Below are 14,407 nucleotides of genomic sequence, written 5' to 3' on the forward strand. Positions count from 1 at the left end.
ATAAACGAAGAAAGTTTCTTATATGAAAACTTTTTCCATCTAGATTCGAATCTTCCTCACTTCGTCAAACATCAATGAAGATATTTTTCAAAACCATTCAAAATTAGGTACCCGTCATAAGAACCAGCAGTTTCAACTTCACCCCTGTCAACAAACAGCGGACTGCATTTCTTCTTCAATTCATATCTTTCACCCACATCGCGGAGTACCTCGCGAAGCAGAATACACAAGCAGCGAATGTATCCACGGCTAATGGCTTTTCTCTTCTCTTTCTGCGCAGCGCACACTTGGATCAGTGTCAGTCGCCGAGTGGTTTAGGTCGAGCGTGAATGTGTTTTAAGCCGGTTGCTCGATACTCGTAATAGTAGGCGCTTGTCAGACAGCACATATTTAGAGCAATGACCCTTAGATTCGACGAGAACAAGGCACCCTACATTGATTTAGGGAAGGATGTTCGTCTGGCGTTGGATTTTACCGAGTACAGTGATAAGCAATCGCTAGAAAAGGCTCAGAATGAGCTCCGTGAAACTCCGGAAACCATCGAGAGTGCACTGCAGGAGCTGAGAGAGCTATTAAACAGTATGTATCGAGTGCATACTGAAAGATCCAATTACTTTTCGTTCTGCTGACTGCGTCGTGGTTAAATTTTTTATCAGTGAAGGGGCATAGTCGGTAAAAGGCACGGTATTATCAAGCCGGAGATCTTCCGGGTTGGTTCTTGGCTTCCCTGGGCATAGAGTATCATTGTGCTTGCATTGGTTGGCATAGAAAGCTCTCAATTAATAGCAGTCGAATTGCAGCTAGAACGATAAGTAAAGAGCCGACAATACGCTCAAAAGAAGCGTAAAATACCTAGAAGAAGAAGAAGAAGTCTTTCTCCAGTATAAAATTTGAAAATATATCGCGATTAGTTAATGCTTATGTATTGGTACTGACGTACCCATTGTTGAGCTGCATAGCAACCACGAAGTGCAACGAAACCCTTATCAAACTCTATCAATTTTCAGATGATAAAGATATCAACGTTCCCAACAACAATGATGCATTCCTTAAGAAGTTTCTTCGACCTCGGAAATATTACCCTGAAAGTGCCTACGAGCTGGTAAGTTTTTATTCACCATAAATCGCCATAAAGGTGACCTAGAATAATGTTTCAATCATCGATCAGATGAAAAACTATCATAAAATGAAAGCCAAAAAGGACTTTGTTCTGGACAACATTTCAACCGAAGCCATCAGAGTGGCCCTGGAGGAACGTGTAGTGCAATTACTACCAAACCGTGACTCTCATGGAAGAAGGATCATCTTCCTGGAGATGGGTGGTAAGTTTCGGTTTTTATACGTAATTAGTTCCGGTATTTGTATCAATTTTCTATTGCAGGAAAATGGGACTGTTCAAAAGTTCCATACCCGGAGTTTGTTCGGGCTGCCCATGCCCTCCTGACCATCATATCGCTGGAACCGCTTACCCAACTGAACGGTTTGATCTACATCGTCAACTTCGACCAGATGAAACTCTCCCAGCTGGGGCAGTTCTCGCCGAAGTTTGTGAAACATAGTCTCGACTATGGACAGAAGTGCGCCTCGGTGCGCGTGAAAGCGATCCATCTCATCAACAATGCCAAGGTGTTCGATCTGATGTTCATGATCTTCAAACCGTTTATCGGTAAAAAGTGGAGCCAACGGGTTAGGGCTTTTATGATACTTTGTGTCAATGTTTTGAATTGTTGATTTTGACTGAGCTTTGAATTGTAGATATTTTTCCATGGAAACAATATGGCAGCTCTGCAAAAGCATGTCGATCCAAGTTGCTTGCCTACTTGGATGGAAGGAACCTGTCAGTATCCTGAGTTGGATGGAAAAGTTATGGTTGAATTTCTAGAAAACTATCAAGATAAATATGATGGTAAGTTGTTGCAGATTGTTTTAAGATATTGAAATGTCGATGACTATGAAGGCCCAAACGCAATGTGGGTGGAAGCGGAACGGAAACGGAAAGTTTGACAGTTGCCAAAAATGACATCAAGATGCCTAACCGAAGTCGATTTGGTTCAAACTAGTTTTCAATCCGACAAGTAGTCTTAGTCAGATCGGGCTTTTCCGCTTCCGCTGTCATTGCGCTTGGGCCTTGAGGGTTTGTTGAACGAGGAACCTGACTTTTTGCAAATTCACATTATTCCAAAGGAGATTGCAATATACAGGTATACCTCGACGGTCACTTTTAAGTTCGATTTATATAGCAAACAACAATCCAACTACACACATTAACATTACGATTAGATAGGGGATTGTCTCACCTGTCCGATAGTATTGTTACTTTGCGTGATTGAATTGTTGCTTGTGTGAAATTTATGATGGAAGTGAAAAGGGACAGTTACGTTATATCGAGGTATGCCTGTATTGCATCTCTGTATAGAGATTGCTAAAATGTGATTGTATTAGTGATTTGTTTTTATCAGGAAAATTTTTCGCTGTTTTTTTCTGATGAAAACATTTTGTGTATACGTATACGCGACGTAGTGTGCGTACGATAAATGTTAGTAATCTTTATAGTATGTAGTACCAAATTTGTAGAAGTAATAGGCATCATTCCGATGCTTGAAACAAGCGGCTGCTTTTTTTGGGCATAGTTTTCTATCTCTCCACTGTTTTTCTCGATTTTTTGGACCACCCTAACATGGAAATGGACACCCTAATGACAACAAAAAAATATGGGTCTAATATTTTGCGATAAGGAACAAAACTACCAATTTTTATGAAATTCTGAGAACCATTATATCGTTTTGCTATGGAATGGCTGTAAAAATAAATAGTTACCTGTAACAAGAACGCTTACATTCAACATTCTTAATATATTTTAGGCAGATATAAACAAAAAATTGTGGGCATGTGCTTATATTTGTTTTTGATATTCGTTTACAAATTTCAGAGCAGAAGGGTAAAAGTTTTATGATAATATATTAATATGGTTGTTTTGTATTTATGGCCTGACATATTCCGGTAGGTTCCTGGGTCAGGTCAGGTAACCATATCCGTGGATCGGCTTTATCCCGGAATATACGGAACCTGGTTACAATGACCATGCTATTCAGGAGAGCTAACGAAGTATGGCAGATTCAGCAATTCATTCCAAAATGTTTGGTATACACACCCATTCTAATGTAACATTCACAAATAGTAAGTACTGTTTGTTAACACTACCATTATTAATACAAACATTCCTATTTCTAATCTTGTTCTTCTTAAAACCACGTACATTCATTCACGTAAACTTGTATTTTATTTCACTCAAACGAGCAACTTGTAAGCAATGATGGGCTTTTGTATTCAATATTGGCATCATTTCATGAAATGTCTCAGACATTTACAGCACTTATAATGTAATCTTCTATGATATGTGACGCTCCATTTATGTTGTGCATAGCAATGAACAGAAATTTACACTACTTTTTCGAACTGTATGAGTTATAATTTGATAGATCTCACCAAACTCTGACTCTGGAAATCAGAAATGGCTTCATCTACAATCGAAGACACTTAAAATTAATGGTAATTTTGACAGCGAAAATGAAAACCATCCACATTCGAATAGAGCCTACTGCGATCGAAAAAGAAGGTGAAACAAATTTGGCGGCTTTGATACTCTTGACTAGAGAGGGTCTAGTATAAGAGAGGAGCGGACTGGCTGGTTTTGAGCCAAACGAACTGTCAAAGCCAGAGCCAATCGAGCGCACCTATTTAAATTGCATTGACAGTATTGCTAGAAATATCCTAGGAATAGGTTGCCAAGGCAGTTTCTTTTGAATCCGCTCCTCTCTTATACTAGCCCAGAATTGGTATAACAATGTACGTACAGTACAGTATCGTAAATTGCTACAGTTTAAGGCAACACCGCATGTAAGAACGAGGGGTTTCTACCAGCGTTTATTACCGGTCAGTGGCAGCCAAATTACCGAAAATTACTCAGATTACTTTCCAATTAAATAACATTACTTTACTACTTTAAAATTACTTTTATTACTCTCGATTACCGAAATTACTACGATTACTTGAATAGTTTTAGGAATTACTTTGGAATTACTCAATTATTCAATGATTAACAATGTTTCCAACGATTGTTAAAGAAATACGAAGACATCTAAGCTCGATTAATAAAAATGAGCTGCACAGTAAAAACAAAACTGAACCATGTTAAACTCATATTTCAAACTGGGTTTAAAAAAAGTTTCATTGAATAACCGAAATTTGAAAGCTTTACTGTAAATACCGAGGGGGACGACTCTATCTACGATGCAGGAAATATTGTGTTTTGCTGTGGCTAGCTGCGCGTACGCTGAGTAGATAGAAAGAAGATTTATCACGATTTTGAAGATTTCCTGCAAAAAGATGATGCCCGATGCAAGTAGATACGAGAAATGAAAGAAGATTTTTCGAAGATTTATTCGCTAGTGTGAGATTTTTTGAGCATCTAGAATTGAGATTTAGAGGTGTCGCCCCCCTCGGTAAATACTGTGTTTCAATATAGCGAGACTCGTCTGCTGCTTTTGTTTTGATTTGGATTTGGACATTTCAAGGGAAACATGTCAGAAGGGTCTAACTCGAAACGTAAACAATGACTTGGATCGTCGGTTTCTTACGAATGACTACACACCTACTCAAACTAACTAAATCATCTGACAGAGAAATGTTTGTTCTATGAGCTAGATTCCGTGGGTGTGTGATCATTCAAGAGAAATCGACGTTCAAAGTAATTGTTTACGTTTCGAGTTATACCCTTCTGACATGTTTCCCCTGATTACGCGCGCTGATGTCATGATGTCATTGGCGTTGACGGCACCGTCGAAAAATTTGCTCTTCCAGCAAATATAGACAGCTTCTTATGGGAATTTTCGATGGAGTGAAAGGATAGTACAAAGTCCGCCATCTTTCACGCACAGTCTGACGTTTGCTAATGGATTTTCTCATAGGAGTAAAGAGCGACAGAGTCGCCGTCAACGGCAATTGCTAAAACTTATTCGTATTGATCAGTTCACGAAGATTTGCCGCACTCTTCTCTCACCCGTAAGTTTTGACAGTTTTGGGTGGTTTGTTTTGGCTCCCATTCGTTGCTATCTTTTTTACTCAGAAGCAAAATGATAGGGAGCAAAAAGTGAGGTTAGGGACCGTGCACTGATCTATCTTTCCTTCATGAAGAACTGAAGCCTCATCGCAGATATCCAAACGAAGCATTTTTCGGAGCATGTGTCGTAAAAGCACTAATATGAAAGAGTCGATTTGATTTGGTTGCATCTAGGGTTGCATAATGGACCCCTATTTTTTCAGGCTTGGTGATGGCTTTAGCAACCCTCCTTTTTGGCAGAGGATTGTTTTAAAATTGCCAAATTATTTTCCAAGCAGTAGCAATCACTGAAATTACCCATAAATTACCCAAAATTATTTTTATTACATTGACATTACTGAGTAATTCAAAATTCACTAAATATTTTAATAATTTGTGGTAATTTTTGACTACCGATTACCTTACAAGCTTGGTAGAAACCCCTCGTGTAAGAATGACCTACATCGCATTATGTGAAAGTTAAATCGTATAGAATGCAAATTTCCGACTTATTTTCGATGAATATTTTTTTCATCGTACTGTATCACAAATTAAATTGGATAACGATGCAGGACTTTTCAAATTAAATTTATAAAAAAGAGAGAGAGAGAAGGATTAGTAATTTCTATTTAATTCCACTACCTTATTTGCTTATCCTTAGAACAGATTTAATCGTTATCGATGTTAAATACACTCGTGTAGAAATAAATTAAAATGTACACGTATATGTCCTCCACTTGTGTACGTATAAGCAAAAGTTTGACATTATATACGATTTGTTTGTTTGTATATAGGGAAAATTGCTCGACCTATGGATCTAAGATTGAGCCCATCGCTAAAAATCTGCTATTTATCAATTTTATCTACATGAACGCTTCATTGGGACGATACTAATAGATATTTTTTGTCACTATTGAGAATTTAGACAATTCCTGAATAGATATGAGTATAGGCCCAAATTAGGAGCATTTAGGCCGACATAACATCCATTTCCCCTATGTTTATATATATCACAGAATCCACTTTGAATATACGTGCATTTTGATTGTCTGGGAGACCCTCGCTACTCTGGACTACTCTATTAAAAATATCTTTAAAAAAGTTCGTAACGAGTTGTTCGGAGTATCTTTCAAACCATTCGTGCAATAATACTATGATTTTGATTATCGTTCGTTTATGTTATTTGTTTATTAGGGTATGCTAGGGTATGCTATTGTCATCACTATCAATGTATGTATGTATTTTTTTTTCGATTAATGATCAAATTATTTTTCAGAGCTCAACTCCTACGGATACTCGCAAAAGTCTTGAAGCTGGATTAGATGAGACATCTACCTACCACTACCGTTTCTTTTAGATAACGAATTATTTTAAAATTGAAGGAATGAGATGACATTTTTAAGTTGCAGTTTATTTAATTCAGCTTAATATGCGATTATGGCCAAACTACTTATAGGCTGTAGCATTAGAATGGATTCCAATAATAATAAAATTTTAATATTTATGAATTGTTAGGCCGGGCAGCCCATCATACAACACATCAAAACATCATGTTGATGTCGCGTGTCGTGTGGCGAACGTCGACATGACGTTTTGACATGCTAGCCACATTAGCGCCACATTATAATTGACATTTTACCATAGAAATAAAAACAAGTATTTCAGAGTATACATTCAATACTGTGTAAGTGCTTAATCCACATTTTAGGCAGGTGCAGTTATGTTGTGTTAATTCATTTCAGATGACAAGTTGTTAATTTTCTTCAAGTAATCATGTTTGTATTACTCCATGCGTGAAGTTAACATAGGCCTATTCTGCGTGGCATGGTGAGGTGACTCACTGTCACTAGTGAAGTGACAATTGTCACCTCATGTGACAATCAAACATAAGCTCTTGTAGGGGGTGATGATGATGATGATGATGGTCCCACCTCCTACCCCTACAAAGGTTTGAGCTGGACGATTTATCTTTAAGGTAATTAAATATGACAATTTAACCAGGTTTGCAAACAAAATTGAACTGGTTACAGTTAGAGATATAAATTTCCTTCTAGAGTTTACAGTTGCTTCACAGCGTCTTTTTGTCCACCTAAAATATTCATAAGTATTACAAACAATCAAGAGTTAATGAACAATCAACAAAGCATCCTATTACACTAGTAACCCTGCAATCTGATGTTATCATAATTTTCAGGAATGTCAGGAATGGTCACGAACCCCCAACATTTGCCAGAAAACTTACTGCTAACTCAAGGTATCTTAGAAATAAGCTTCAAAATTGCATTTTTTTTATTCAAATGTTAAATTCAGTCCTCTATATCCGCAATACGCGCGCGAGGCTCAAACCTTTGTAGACTACTTTTTTTTTTTAATTAATCTACTATTAAATCAAATATCAAAAATCCATCATCACCGTCGTGGCGAACAGAAATAGTTTTTGCAGAGCTACAATAATTATTACAAAAGTCGTTATGACAGCTATCCATATAAAATAATCCGTTAGAGTTAACTTTGTCAAGATACAAAGTTTGTCAGTTCATAAAAAAAATCACTGGATAACTGTTCAAAAGACAGTTTTTACGTGTGAAATGCAGTGTCTATTAAATACTGCAAAGCTTGGTTTAGACGAGGCAAGTCAATTGATCAAGTCAGTTGAATTCAACTGACTTGAACACGAATTGAACGTTTAAACCATGACATTCAACTGACTTGATCAACTCACTTGAATTGAAAAAAGTTGAAACAGACTCAACTTTTTAAGCCAATTGAATTCAACTGAGTTGATCATTTGACTTGCCTAGTCTAAACCCAGCTTAAGTGTTGCTCAACGTTTTATATATGTCTAAGCATCGAATTGAAAACATGAAACGCCATTGGATTTTGTTTGTCCTACGGATGAACGTAGAAAAAGGGGATTCGCTAGGAGCGCTTCTTTTGTTTTGAGAACAATGAGCGTAAATATTCATACGATACGCTCTTATAGAATGTTGTAGGTAATGAACTAACGCATCGGAACAAATCTATTATTGATTTGTATACGGTGGAATCATTGATATTATTGATCTTTTCTGTTGGCGATTACTATCCTATGCGTTTCGGACTGCGAATGAAATGTAATGAATGTAAACATTTGGTACTTTCATTCAAAGTGTTTTTATGTTACTTCATACGCGAAGTTAGCGTTTTCAGAGTTGGTTGGAAATGTTAGCATGAAGCTTTAGTGTGATAATTTATTTGGTACTTGTTCGCAGGGTGGCCAGATTATTTTTTTCATTATCGGTAGCTTCTCAAAACTTTTATCGGTAGGCCGTCTTAAGAAGGCTTCTCAAAACTTATAACCTTTGTGAGCGGGAGAAGGATGAAAACAAATAACGCGCTATTTTGGACTTTCGAACCGAGCCATCAGTCCTTCAACCTCACACATTGGCTAGTCTAATCTAGAGTCGTTGTATAATGAGTCACGCCAAGAGTGAAGCCAAATATACCTATTGAACTGTCAAACCGACTACCAATCAAGAGCAAATTTTCATTATGTCGTAAGTAACATTCGCACCAATCCGAGAAAAATAATGTTTTGTTTTGATGACCGAAAAGTTATTCCTATTTCCAAGTAAACTCATATAATCTCATAGTGATAGCAATGTTTAACATATTTAGCAGGGTTTTAATCATACAAATGCAAATCGCTAGTTTTCATGCTAAAAATACTGGTTTTTGAGTCAAAAGTTATTATACGTCGTTTGGTGGCCCCTATTGTTACTTAAGTCAAAGTGTATTTACCAGGATATTAGGGAGAATTATCAATTACGTCTCCTTACGTGCAGCCCATTCATCATTTTAGGACTACCGAAATCATCTTAGCAACAAACAGTTCGATTTATTCACTTTAATAATGAGAAAGCGAAACGACGAACGTACACTTTTCACGGGTTTCTCAGCGCTGTTACTTAAGTCAAACGGCATCTCCATAGAAATTGGGTGACTTAAGTTACATCGAAAACTATCTTGATCGTAAGGTGATTACGTAAAAAAAGCAATTTGACTGGCAAATAAATTTAAAAATGGGATTTGATCCTATATTCGGACAGTATATAGTGTAATAGCAGGAGAATCGATTGACACTGATAGCTCGACTTTGTTTACCTTTGTTACATTCGACGTAATGAAAATTTGCTCTTGCAATAGTGCAAAGTAAACAAACATTACGATGCTATGAAAGGTCCACGAAAGGTATTGCAATAAAATATAAAATATAATCGAAGAAATGATCATAAACACGCAGTGAGCATTAAATTGCCATGGGATACGTTTGATAATGATCAGTAATAAGAATTTCTACTATTTTTTGTTAAGATAATTTGACAAAATCACTGATATAATGATTTACTACAGCCACTATTTTTGACGGAGGATTATGCCTTTTGGCAACACAGGCAACACCAAAATCGATCGCGTTACGAAAAGTAGTCAAGTTTTGACCACTTATAACTCTGTCAATATCAAATGGACATTAATTCTAAACAAGCTAATCAATAGCAATGTCATCTACAAATCTGCTAAAATGAGCTTTTTATCAACATATATTTATTAATTTATACACACCTAGAAAAAAAATGTAAATTTAAGTGCTCTGAGAGTGACATATACGAGTGTAAATTTTGACATAAATTTGAGTCATAACAGACGCAAATGTAGCTCAATTAAGCGTACTTTTCGTCGAGCAACGAACTTTTCAGTCTCAGAGCACTTAATATTACATGACATGTTTGTTTACGTCTCATCTTTTACGTCAAAGACGAATTCCGTCACGTGTAAAATTAGTTATTTCTAAGTGTGTATATTTATTTATTTTTTGTAAAAAAATGAATTCGTCCCCTATTACAGGTTCCCCCGGGGGCACTCCGGTGGCTCCGGAAGTGGCAAATGTGGTCAATGATCCATTTAAAGTTTTTAGAAATCCTACTGAAGAAAAAGAGAAAGAGGTGTCACACGGCATGTTTTGAGTGAATATATGAACTGACCGCACTCAGAACCCTCCGTCAGGACAGATTCTAGGAAAATGGCGATATTTACATTCTGGGCCAATTTTAGCTCTTGGTGCGTCATTCGCTTTGAAAATAGTTCTATTTTCGGTGTATGAACAAAACACTCATATTAGTAACGGACACGCTGAGAAAAACTCATCACAAATTTAGCAATTTGAACTGCCCTCCGGAAACCCGGAACATCTCCGGTATCCGGCAACCATGGTCACTTCCATTTTCACTCCATTAAATTTGATTAGTTTTCCAATCGAACGCTTTTGGAAGAATTAAAATCGGACCATATTTGACGAAGTATGAACACTCCAGAGTTGATCAAAAATTTGCCTATCCCGGTTATATTGAGTATCTCTTGTAAGTGTTGACTATGACGAACGGAACAGGAGAAACAGAAAATAGCATCTCCGCTAAGATACATACAGAGAAAGTCGATTAAAAGTAAAAAAAAAACACATCCTCTTGGATTGAAGTTGCAAAACGCATAGCGTCCATTCAAATTGACTAACTACACGGAAAACAAAACGTAGGTATTGAACGTTTTTCAAAATTACTTAAAATCTGTAATTCGCGGTAGGAAAAGCAAAAAATCGGTAGTTTTGAACCTTTCGTCTGTGAATCGGTAGGCATCCCGAAAATCGGTAGGACTACCGATAAACAGGTAGGTTTGGCCACCCTGCTTGTTCGAAACATTTTTTTTTTTTTTCTTGATTTGTTTTCCGTCGATTTTGTTTTCCGTACTGAGTACCAATATTACCGACGTCAGAGAGGCAGTTTCCACACCTGGACCCTACCTATCGATCCATGAACTCATGGACCGGGGACCAACGGCTTTACTTCCCTTCCGAAGGAAGGTGTGGATCAAAGATTTTATGTCTCAGAAAATGCCGACGGCACCGACTGGGATTGAACCCAGGCTCTTTGGAGTGAGAGGTAGTCACGCTTACTACTACACCACCGGCGGGACTGGTATGCTTTGATACAAACCAGCGTAAACACATAAATGGGTAAAAAAATACACTTTTTTATATTTATATCAAAGCTTAAAATTATTGACTGCCTAAGGCTGAGTGTGAAAGCACTGCACTATTCAATCCATTGCTCTGTGCAGACCGTTTGTACCAAACGTTAAAGGACGAGACAATGAAAGAGCCAACAAAAAAACATTCAGTCAGTTGCCTTCGCTCACACAGCATGTAATTGAGTCATTTTTCCATAGAAAATGTACGCTCAGTCATTCAAAACAAATATTGGGTGCCATCACGGCAGAATAAACGTGTTGACTGAGCTACTGACTGACTGTTCGGCTGTCAGTGACTCGTTTACCTCTCAATCATTCAGACTCTCACGAGGCAGTGAATGATGAGGCAAATGGCAGTTCATATTCATATCAACATGACTCAATGAACCTGACTGTTTTGCGCACTGATTTATATGCAGCTGTCTAAAAATATGTGAATTTTGAGATCTTAAAATGTGCTAAAAAAATACCCATTTTAAGAATGTAGTGCCAGTCAAAAATGTGTATTTTTATACTCATTAATCTTATCTAATCTAACACAGCCAATTCTTGAAAGCATCCTGGAAAATGATATATATACCTACATCATTTTTCTTGTCTATTAGATATATGTTTTACATCGAAGACGCGTCACACATATCAAAACGGCCAGGCCTACTGAGCAGCATTTAAGGGGCAAGATGATTCAGAAAACATCGGGCCGATTCTTCGATTAAAACACGATGCTTCAGAATCCAATAAATGGATGAAACGTGGACATCTCGTACCGTACGTTCCGATTTTGATAATTATATCACAGACAAACAGACATAACACTCGCAAGTTGTTCATCGAACAAGCATTTAACGGTCAATTCAAAAGTATCGTAGTTGGTAGTACCGCCACATGCAGCGCGCATACTCAATTCCTTTGCGTTTGACGTTTACACACTACCGCCATCTGTTCAGCGTACTACCCACCACAGTGTACTCAACAGATGGCGGTAATGTTTTAGCGACGATGTTTTACATTGAGAAATATTCAATGTGTTATGTCTGTTTGTCTGTGATTATATGATTGGTTGGTCGTTGGAATCATCAAAGCTAGAAAGGTTAAGTGATGCTCCATTTTCTTCTGACGGTTGGGGCATGAGCACTAACTCTTGCCTTTTATGATTTATGGCTATAGCGCCATTACTCGCTTTCTGAAATGAGAAGATGGAAAGGAAAAGGAGAAAGGGAAAAGGATTATGTGAAATCTATTTATTTTATATTTTATATTATTATATATTTTTGATTTGAAATATACAATATATAAATGCAGAACGGGGCGGTGGTCACTACCTTATCAAGTCATAAAAAGTAACAAGGACTAAAATGTGATCCTTTGATAACTGGAAAATCCTGATGCTTGGAACTAGCAGTCATCCTCAATGTGTGAAAACTTGTGATCTCAAACTAGGCAATACCAGCGCTGGCCGTGCCCTAACACAGGTCAAGAAAGGTGTTACATCGACAAATCCATCGCAGTAGAAGGCTGGAACGAAATCGCTCAATGTTACGTAGAGATCTGCGGCTTGACTCACAGTGGAACATGCCATTTTGCAAAAGTTTAGTGAACAGGAATCACGTTGATTATATTGCGTTTATTATTTGCCTTCTATTATTATTTACGTTTGGAAATAAGAAGAAACTCATATGTAAGATCTATGATACAACACTTAACTCATATAACTGAATTTTGTATTTTCTTAAATATAGCTTTGAAGCAACTCCAACTATGCGAGTTTGACTAAAAGCACTCAAGTATTCCCAACAAAAGGAATGGGTAGAAATGTGTCCCACTTCCACGAGGAATCACTGGGATGTTGGGTAAGAGGGTTGGGTTTTCGCGTACAAGATGTAAAACGTTTATTAACAAACTTTAAATCCACCTATTTCCTTTGGTTTTGGCAGTAAGCCCGAAAATTTATTGTTGCCAAAATCGAACGGTCTTATTTTGAAATTCAATTTATGATTTTGTTGACTTTGGACCACTGCGAGGCATAGACGGTACTACTAATAATGAATCTTTTATTAAAAGTTGTAATCACAAGGAGCAAAAACACACTGTTTTCAAATTCCGTTCAATCTTGGCTCGTTGCCACAATTAAACCCCGTGCCAAAAGCGAACGGTTTTGTGATTTTGTTGCTAAAATCGAACCACGCCAAACGACTACTGTACACATGTTTAAATAAAAAAAAATATCGATTGTGTTGCCAGATCAAAATATCGATTTCTGTTGTAAAATCAAAATATCGATACACAACTGCTGATTTTATTTGTGATTTTTTTATCTGCATAATTTCTAGTTTCAATTCCATGCCATCTGAGGTGTACTGATTTTGTTGTTGGTTGCTAATCCTCGGGTCCACGGCTGCTGTTGATGAGCTTATCAACGACAGGCAAACACACTCTAGTATGTGGTGTATTGAAATTTCTGTAAATCTTTTCATACATGAATTCAATATTTATTTGTCATAACCATCAACCAGTCAGCCATGTAGGTGTAATAGAGGTCAAAAAGGTAACAATTTTTCCACATTGGGTTCGAAATGCCGAGAATCCCACCACGCATGCTATCACGAGTTATAAAATATAAAACGTGAAGAACTACAATGGTAGACATTTGCTGCGTCGCGGCCATCGGTCTTCTCGTCCATTTACCGGCAGATTGCTTCTTCGGATGAAATGCCGAATATGTCGATAAATAATATAAACATTGCCATCTGTCACCTGGTGTGTCTCGAACTCTCTTTAACCAGCGATACAAATCGATAACAAGGAGATTATAAATGTGCATCGATGGCAATCTTTGTTGTTCTTTGTCAAAGTTCAAAGTTACGATGATATCAGTATTTAAATATTTATTGATGAATATTTGTAAAGAATACTAAAGTCCATGTGACATATCGAAATTAAAAGAAATTTAGTATGGCACCTTTATAGATTACTATCATATGACATGACCGATGAAGAAATAATCTTAAATGTAAGTATCGATCAATAAAAATTTTTAAATGTGTACATCGAAATCATAGAAAATTTAAAGTAAAGAATTGCCGACATGAATCTTTATTTCTGTATAAAGAACTTTGAAGAAGTTTCACGAACGGTTGGTCGGGTACTGTTTTAAAAATATGCCGAAATCGTTTCTGCGAAAAAAAAATCACAGTAAAGAAAATGCCCGTCAAACGCCTCTGTGTATTTTTATACTCATTAGGGGCTGTT

At 37.1% G+C, this 14,407-nt stretch overlaps 1 protein-coding gene across 1 annotated transcript; it reads left to right on the forward strand.

Moving 5' to 3' along the window:
- The first annotated feature begins 303 nt into the window (after window positions 1-303).
- On the forward strand, window positions 304-6,627 carry LOC135714620 (retinaldehyde-binding protein 1-like). The gene is made up of 6 exons (XM_065238006.1): window positions 304-579; window positions 1,008-1,102; window positions 1,169-1,322; window positions 1,382-1,686; window positions 1,756-1,906; window positions 6,375-6,627. Exons 1-6 carry the CDS (start codon window positions 399-401, stop codon window positions 6,407-6,409), a joined length of 921 nt encoding a protein of 306 aa, XP_065094078.1. The 5' UTR covers window positions 304-398; the 3' UTR covers window positions 6,410-6,627.
- The last annotated feature ends 7,780 nt before the right edge of the window (window positions 6,628-14,407 follow it).

This window comes from Ochlerotatus camptorhynchus, unplaced genomic scaffold, assembly GCF_037179485.1.
Source record: "Ochlerotatus camptorhynchus isolate MF236.1 unplaced genomic scaffold, CSIRO-AGI_Acam_v1.1 ptg000045l, whole genome shotgun sequence".
NCBI classification, from domain to species: Eukaryota; Metazoa; Arthropoda; class Insecta; order Diptera; family Culicidae; genus Ochlerotatus; species Ochlerotatus camptorhynchus.

Bases quoted from the DNA above. Each gene is read 5' to 3' on its own strand.
- LOC135714620 (XM_065238006.1), top strand. From the start codon at position 399: ATGACCCTTAGATTCGACGAGAACAAGGCACCCTACATTGATTTAGGG. The intron at 1,687-1,755 runs GTTAGGGCTTTT...TTTGAATTGTAG, and splicing joins GTAAAAAGTGGAGCCAACGG to ATATTTTTCCATGGAAACAA. The intron at 1,907-6,374 runs GTAAGTTGTTGC...ATTATTTTTCAG, and splicing joins CTATCAAGATAAATATGATG to AGCTCAACTCCTACGGATAC.